We start from the raw sequence: 8479 nt of genomic DNA, 5'->3' as shown, positions 1-8479 counted from the left end.
ATAAGTCTGGCCCCTTTTATGCGACTCATTATAATTCATAATTTAATAATGACGTAACAACAGACGTAGCTTCTCTCGCTCAGTAGTTTGGGGTTAAAGAAGAGGTGGCACAGAGCAAACACTTGAAATTTTCAGTAGACCCATTATATCCTATTTAACGACAAAGATAAAAAAGCAACAGAGAAGTTTCAGAGGTCAGTTTTATGCCTTTAGATATACGATAATGCTAATAGGGCTTTAAATACTTAACTTACAACACTGCTCTGTCGGCCAATTGGAAAAGAAAAAAAACATCAGAAAGTCATCATAAAAACAAAAGAAATAAATTAATTAACTTGTTCTTTATATTAATATAAAAATTCGTAATTATTAATACAGCCCAACGCAAATTATATAGTCACCATATCCCATTTATGATACATAACATCCATAATGATACAATGACGAGACCAAAAGAAATAGGATGAACACTTTTCAAAAAAAGAAAAAAAAGAAACCCAAATCAAATTCTATGTAAAAGACATAAAAAAAGAGTTATAGTCTTTGGTTGGTTGAAATCCAACAAGTGTGAGTGTTAAAACACCAGTGGCATAGAGCCTCTCCCAACTGTTGTACCACAACAAATACGAAACCCTGCCACGCTGCGTCCAGCGCACTGTGTTGATGTTTCCGAATCAACACGTGTCACATGTGTCTACATGACCAGTGTCCTTGTAGGATAAGTGTTAATGTACTTGTGGCTCTGCTCTGACGCCAGAACGTGCTCCTCTGTTTTCCCGCAGGTTGCATGCTCCCAGGTACTGAGCTGCTGTTGGCAAAGGATGAAAGACGAATATGAGTTTTTCTAGCAAATGTGCAATCACATGAATATGTAGTTATAAATGCAAAAAAAAATACACATACCTGTAGTGGGCTGCCCAGGGTTCTGCGAGGGACGTCGTAGGTTTTGTGTCCTTCCTCACTCAATATTGAGCTGGAAAGTAGGTCCTGAATTAAAATGCAAAACATGTCAGCAACAAGTCAAACTTGCAAAGGGGGATGTATTTAATGTATTTTTAAGCCGTTAAGTGTTATGCTAAGCAAATATCAAGTTTTGAGGAAATGTGTGACCAGGGATGGTTTCACATTAGCAAACATGCACTGTGGTGTTAAAGGTCAAATTTAAACTTACAGGTACTTCCTGTGCGGGTCCGTTGGGTGAGAAGAGCTGCGTGTGAAGGTCTTGTGCTTCCCACTGCATACACGGGCTCCTCTCACACGGGGACTCCACCTTGGAGCAGAAACACATCACGGTTACGTACGAAATTAAAAATAATATTATTTAAACTGAAGTATACTGTACTTTTTTCTTTTGCTTTCACGACATGAAAAAGTAAAACATATCTGGCATGGTACGTGCATGTGTCATGGATCATTACCTCTTGTTTTATCTTCTTCAGAGGAGGCTGCTCGATGGCACACTCCATCGGCTCCTGCTTGATGGAGTTGACCATCTGATGTTCCAAATGGGTATTCTGGAAAAGAGACAAACCCCAAGTTAGTCTCCACCAAACTACAGCAAGAACAACAGTGGTTTAGAAGTCTACTTTATAGGTTTCTCTTACCAGTAGTTTGAGGGGTCCGTACTTGGCCTCATGCAGGGCCAGAGCCGACCTGAACGGCGTGGGTGTGCGAGGTGACGACTCCATGATAGAACGGCAAATGTTTGGCGTTCTGAACCTGAGAGTAGAGAGAGAGAGCTGTTAAAACCCTTAGAGAGGAAAAATCTGCATCATGCAATTTCCAAAGGTTAGAGACAGAGCCGCTTACATTTCATTCTCTTTCTGTGGCCTGAGCGAGGGGTCGATCTGAGGCTTGGACTCCATCGGTAAGCTGTCGTTGTCCGAGTGTCCTGGGCTCATCGACTGGCTGAGAAACTGTGAAAATAAAGGACGGGAGATGATCAGTCAACGAGGTCAGACAGGTTGAGTTTTAGAGAATAATAGTAATCTGGTGGATCACGCGAGCACACTCAATTTGAACACGAAGGAGATGGAGAGGGAGAAAAGAATGGTCCATCAAAAGATGATTTGTGGATGGAATGATTGAAGTTAGGAGCAGGACCACTAATTCTGAATGATTGGTTGTTGTCATTGGATGGCAGTTTGGTGATTGGATGGATTCTAACCACATTGGGCTACGTCAACTACCTGCGAGGGCGAAAAGGGAAGATTTCTGACTGGCGAAGGCTTGGGGGTGGAGCAGATGAAACCATCGTGAGCAGTTCTGGAGCCCTGATTGGGCGAAACCCTGTCTGTTCTGAGAGTGCTCCTATCCATGAGCTCACTGGCAGTGGCCTCACCCAATGAGGAGAAGCTCTGGGGGAAAGGGCGTGGAAAATAGGGGTCAAGGCCGACCGCTGGGAACGATTTATACTACTAACTGATGAGCTGTATTTTTTTCCCATCTGGATACATGTTACACAAATATGAACAGAATTAACTTAAAGCATGAGGACAGATTAAAACTCACTTTTAAAACATAGTGCAGATACTTACTGAATCAATGACAGATTCCATGAATTCCGGAAGAGTATTCGAAAACGTTGGGCTGCTGTGATGACTGTTGCTGTTGTTGTTGTTGTTGTTGTTGCGGCTGCTGTTGGCATGGGCACGTGCTGCCGAGGCGCTCTCCTCCGGCAGGCAGCTCTGGTCGAGGGGCAGGGCGGGGGCAGCAGCCTGGTGATGAGGTAGCAACAAAGCCACACCGTCCGGACTGTTGGTCAGGCAGCTCTGGCTAGCCCAGCTTGGATAGGGCAAAGTCATCTGGAAGAGAAAAATTAAGAGAAGGGTTGAGGAGCCAGAAAGAACTGACGAGCAATAATCTTCTGAGAATATGAGCAGCATAGGAGGACAAGTGAGAAAATGCAAGTCAAATCGTACAGGAAGGAGAAAGGGAACTTTAATGTCAGGGGTGGGTGACAGAAATGTAAAGTGGAAGGTTCCACAAAGGGTCACACACACACACACACACACACACACACACACACACACACACACACACACACACACACACACACACACACACACACACACACACACACACACACACACACACACACACACACACACACACACACACACACACACACACACACACACACACACACACACACACACACAAACACACACACACACACACACACACTAAAGTGGTGATAAGGTCCTATTTCATCACTTCAGCAGAAACAGACCCCCCAGATGTTTCCTCCTCCTTCTTCACACATACACATCTAACCACTGTCCTTAAAGCCAGGGTCACACACACACACACGCACGCACTCACCCAGACACACACACACAAACGCACGCACACATGACTCACTGGTAGTGATGGCTGGCCTCTCAGCTCATTTTCTGTCGACATGAGCAGCAGTTCGATCTCTTTCACCCTCTGCTCCTTCTCCGGATCCTCCTCACCATAGTGTCTCTACGAGTAGAAGCCAGATTTTAGTGCCTATTCAGTCATCGTCAATCAATCTTCGCTTGTCCCCTCATAGGGATGGATTACATTGAATTCACTTGCTTATCTTTTACCTGTATAGCAGCGGTCCCGTGCGGGGCAATGTTCAGGAGGTTCAGATGCAAGGCCATGGGGTAAGGCACCTGGTAAAACCAATCAGAAACAAATCACATAAATGAATCTCCTGCCTCGACGTCGTTCAGTTTTCCTGCCGCCATTCCGACTTTAATAGCCCACTCACCCTGTTGGAGATGTAGGCGTAGTTGTGTGGTGACAGGGGAGGCAGCTGCGCTTGACTGGACGAGTGATTAGGGAAACCCATAATGTGATTCGCGGCCTTGATGTAGCCGTGACCGAGGGAGAGGGCAGAGTTGCCGTTCTTGGCTGCACTCTGGAGGTAGCCCTCCTGCTCCACCTTTCGCCTCATAGTGGAGTTCCAGTGGTTCTTTATGGCATTGTCAGTCCTGCATGGCACATAACAACTTACAGGTTAATGATTATACAATTGATCAGTACTGAGTTATTACAACCGTAACGACAGCATCTGTTTGGCAGGTTTGATTGTAGGTTTTCCTCTAAATAAAAACCCCATCCAGTTCTGATATTTTTAACTTCCTTTATTCTGTAATCCTATGCAGTCCTATCTTTCAAAATAAGGATAATACTTCCTGTATTCATCCATCTTATTTCATGTTCAGTGCTTTTGTCTCTTCTTCTGTGTCCTCGCCTAGCTAGCTTCTAATCTTTCAAGCTTTTTCTCTGCCTCACCTGCCAGGGAGCAGCTTTGCGATCTCCGCCCAGCGATTGCCCAGCTTCTCGTGCGCCTGGTAGATGATTCTGTCCTCCTCCTCCGTCCATGACGTCTTCTTCACCTCCGGGTTCAGGTGGTTGTGCCAGCGCTCGCGGCACTGCTTGCCGATCCGCCCCTTCAGGTGCTTGGCGATCACCGACCAGCGCTTGGCTCCGTACTTCTGGACCAACTCGATCACCTGGGGTGGAAATGTTTGTGTGTGTTCGGAGGGGGGGAGGGGATGTAAAAGAGGAAAGGCACGAGGGGAGGAGGAAGAGTGTTGAAAGGGAAGAGAAGTGAATGATGGCAGAAAGGCATGAGCAAAGAGGAAGGAAGGAGCAATAACAGTGAGGAGAGGGAGAAGTACAAAGAAAGAAAGATAATAAGGTAGAGAAGTGAAAGGTAAATGTGAGGTAGAATAGATGGGATCGGGAGAAAACGAAAGTAAGACTTGTTAGTTTCTCCATACATTGTAACACTGGACACATCCCCTCTCCTTCTTGTCTTTCCTCTTCTCCCTCCTTCCCTCTTTCTTTATCTCTCCACTTTGAGGAGGTGATTGAGAACACCTGCTTGGTGAGCACCGAGGGAGTTTCCAGTGGAACGTTAGCCGCTCTGCTAATCATTACAGCGGCATCTGGGTGGAAATACAACTCCTTCAGACTAGTTCAATAAATACACTGCACAGCTTGCAGTAGACTAAACACATTTCTTGTTGGGTAAGGGGCAACTTTTTAGGAAACCAAAAATGGTCAACAGCGGCAAAGCACTTGCTTCAGAATAGTTGCCTTAATCACACAGGAACATATAGAAATGTGGACTTGATTATTTCCTGTGTTTGTCTTCAACTCTGTTACACTAAAGTTAACTAACCCTAGTGTTAAAGGTCACCACTGGTGGCACTCCAGAGAGAAGCACCTTCAAGTAAACACTTTTATTCTTTCACTTTCTTTAACAATTCTTTTTTTTTTTTCCTCCTGCTACAAGAACCAGAAAATCATGAATCGATTGTTTGGCCTCAGTGGAGGCATGCGCTGACTGTGCTCCCTAACCCTAACATATACTTTTTTGCATGGATGTTCACAACTTCATGCGTCTATTAAAGTGTGGCCTGTTTGTAAAAGAAGGTTTTCTTACCCTCTGGTCCTCCTCTTTAGTCCATGGCCCCTTGATGAGTTCTGGGTTCAGCACCTTCTGCCACCGATGCTGACACTGCACATCTGTTCGATTCTGGTATGTCAGAGAGAAAGGGAATTAATTATCATTCGTATCTTATGGGAGATCAAAACGCATATGTATGTATGAATATATAAATACTATAAATCAGCAGAAACATCCTAGTTTGTCACCGGAAGACTGTGTTTTGTTTACATTTGTGTTAACTTCCCCTTGTCTGTAAGCCTGTGTGTGTGTAGTATGTGCATGCACGTCGGTACCCACAGATCTGTTACTTACAGTTAACAAGCTTGCGATGAGCTTCCAGTCTTCTGATCCGTGAAGCTCAACAAGTTTCTTCAACTTCTCATCCTGAAAAAAAGCAGATGTTGCACTTTGTTAGATATAAAATATGTTGCTGCAAAGAAATACATCGTCCACAGCACTTTTAAAAGGAGTATAACAGTCAGCAAATGTGGTTTGACCAGTCATTAATAAAAAAAAAAAGTGGCTGCCAAGTTGGTGGGTACTGATCTCTCCTGTGACGTCATCTGTGTTTAATACGTGAAGCGTGTTGTTTGGCATATTGAATGTGTGTGTACCTCTTCTCGTGTCCAGCGCGTTTTGCCGAGGTGGCGTTTCCCTGCCTTGGCCATTGATCCATCGTAATCATGTTCATACATCTCGGTCTCCTCCTCATCCTCCTCACTGCTGTAAACACTGCACGCACAGAGAGAAAGAGAGAGAGAGCATTTTTAAAAAGAGGTGGTGGCTGTATAAAAAAGAACAGTGAAAGGTAAATAAAAGCACAATAGTACTTGTCTACCTCCAAACTACTCCCTAATCATCTCTTTGCAGAGTGCATAAAGAACTCTGCCTGCTCTTTAACTCATCAGGTGTCAACACAGACAGAACCAGTCATTCTTGAAGGTTTGGGTGCAGGCGGGCTGTTCGCCAAGACACCCACAAGGGGAGAGAGAGAGAAGGAGAGAGAGGGAGCGAATGAGCAAGAGAACAGCTAGTGGGAGGGAGGGGGGGTACGGATGAACAGGTTCCAATGTTTTTAGTTTCCACAGATACTGGGATTGGCAAATGCAATCATAATTTCATGACCCTTGCGTGTTCAGACCTGCAGTGGCATTGTACAGCACAGTCAGGCACATGCACAGTCGCGCACACACACACACACACACAGTTTTTTTAACCAATGGGAATGAAGAGTGTGCGCAAGGTGGAAGTTAGGTAGGGTTCAGTGCAACAGGTGAACAGGAACCCCACTGAGGTGTGTGTGTGTGTGTGTGTGTGTGTGTGTGTGTGTGTGTGTGTGTGTGTGTGTGTGTGTGTGTGTGTGTGTGTGTGTGTGTGTGTGTGTGTGTGTGTCTCTGTGTGTGTGTGTGTGTGTCTCTGTGTGTGTGTGTGTGTGTGTGTGTTCAAGATGATATTTAATGTGGATTATCTTCCTTATTGTTTGTTAATTAACTCAGCAACACCAATGCCATGACCATATGGAGAATAAAAGCAGCAAAGTTTCAAATAAATGTTAAATCCCCAAACAAACTGTGTGTATTTCAGAATTAAAAAAGATATCACATATACACATATGTATATATATACATATTTCTTTTACAATAACTATGACATCCCAAAAAAAGTTACTTACAGAATAAGAAATTGGAGTGTGTACATATGAGGAAATAAAACACGTTCACTTCAACAAACTCAACTCTAAAGTATGACCCATCAAATGAAATCATCCTGACCACTTCAGTTGAGACATTTCACTCAAACTCTCCTCAGGTTTCCTGCGGCAAAGCATGAGAATAAATCCAAAAACCCAACTGGTGCTACAACTACAGTCCAACCTGATGCTTCCTTTAGTGACTTTACGGTACTTTTTCAGGGTGAGGACGTAAAAACGACCCGATTCCCCTTCAGTAAGGGTCCACGAAGGGGAGGACGCCCGTGCAGCCTCCTTTCGAGTCAAGTGCACATCACTGAGGACGCGGGGAGAGCGCAGTTTCCCAAATAAGTAATAGGACAACATTCAGCTCCGATCCCATCTAGATGAGCCTTTTACCTTCTTGTACGATATCAAATCTCCCTCTAAAGAGGGAGAATAAAAACTGTTTCACTGTGGATCACTGAGGACGTGGTTCCTCCAGAGGACATAATGAAATACTGATATTTTTCAAAACCTTAACAAACTTAAATTCTAGTATGTGAGGTCGCTTGTCGCAAAAGTGCACGATGGTGTGTTCTTGCGTTAAGTTTGTGTTTATTATTCTAGGCTCCTATTAAGACCAGGGTCCACGCGCCTTGGACGCGCACAAACACCCGCCTAATGATAGTAATGCGTGTGCATGTAAGTATATGCATGTGTGTGTGTGTGTACATGTATTTGCATGTGTGTGTGTGTGTGTATGTGTGTGTGTATGAGGCTCCTTTCTCTCTGTGCACTGACAGCAGCGAGCGGCGCACATGCCAGATGACCACCACCTGTCACGAGCGCGCCAGCGAGGACCCCCGCTCTAACGGGACCAAGCAACACCACTCCGCAAACACAACAACAAACACAACAACAACAAATAACAAACAAATAAGAAACGCGATCAATGAAACGCACACTGTCAACAACACGCGGCTTTAACGCGTCTCCAGGAGCAACGAGAGGAACAAAGTAGATCCGCAGCGGAGGAGATGGATAAAGTTGGGTGTGATGGAACTCACCTGTTTCTCGGCCGCCGGGCCATGTTGCAGACGTGTGTGTGTCTGTGTGTGTGTGTGTGTGTGTGCAGGTTGGAGCTCTGAGTGACTTGTCCCGGCAGCAGCAGGTTGACATTCATTTAAACAGCGGAGCCTCCGCCGCTGCTCCGCCCCCTACTCCAGCATCCCGGTCACTTTGGCGCTCCTCGTGTGCGCCTGCGCGATGTTTGAGCGGTTCAAAAGCGTCGGACGCCTGCATTTTGGGTCATGGCTGAGAAAAGTTGTATTTTCTCACATGTAAGTAATCGACAAGTGTTGGACGAGGAGGAC

The 8479-nt window shown here is 45.1% G+C and overlaps 1 protein-coding gene across 1 annotated transcript; it reads right to left on the bottom strand.

The window, feature by feature from the left end:
* Positions 1–694: 694 nt before the first annotated feature.
* On the bottom strand, positions 695–8214 carry myb (v-myb avian myeloblastosis viral oncogene homolog). Its single transcript, XM_061091842.1, has 15 exons — positions 8174–8214; positions 6049–6166; positions 5747–5818; positions 5429–5521; positions 4270–4490; positions 3743–3965; positions 3576–3644; positions 3364–3468; positions 2538–2804; positions 1810–1916; positions 1605–1719; positions 1419–1514; positions 1172–1270; positions 904–987; positions 695–808 (listed from the first exon to the last, which is right to left on the bottom strand). The coding sequence occupies exons 1-15, from the start codon at positions 8194–8196 to the stop codon at positions 695–697; spliced, it is 1806 nt and encodes a 601-aa protein (XP_060947825.1). The 5' UTR covers positions 8197–8214.
* Positions 8215–8479: the final 265 nt, after the last annotated feature.

This window comes from Limanda limanda, chromosome 18 (assembly GCF_963576545.1).
Source record: "Limanda limanda chromosome 18, fLimLim1.1, whole genome shotgun sequence".
Lineage (NCBI taxonomy): Eukaryota > Metazoa > Chordata > Actinopteri > Pleuronectiformes > Pleuronectidae > Limanda > Limanda limanda.
The sequence above is the reverse complement of the archived record's forward strand: the minus strand, read 5'-3'. Positions and strand labels throughout refer to the sequence as shown.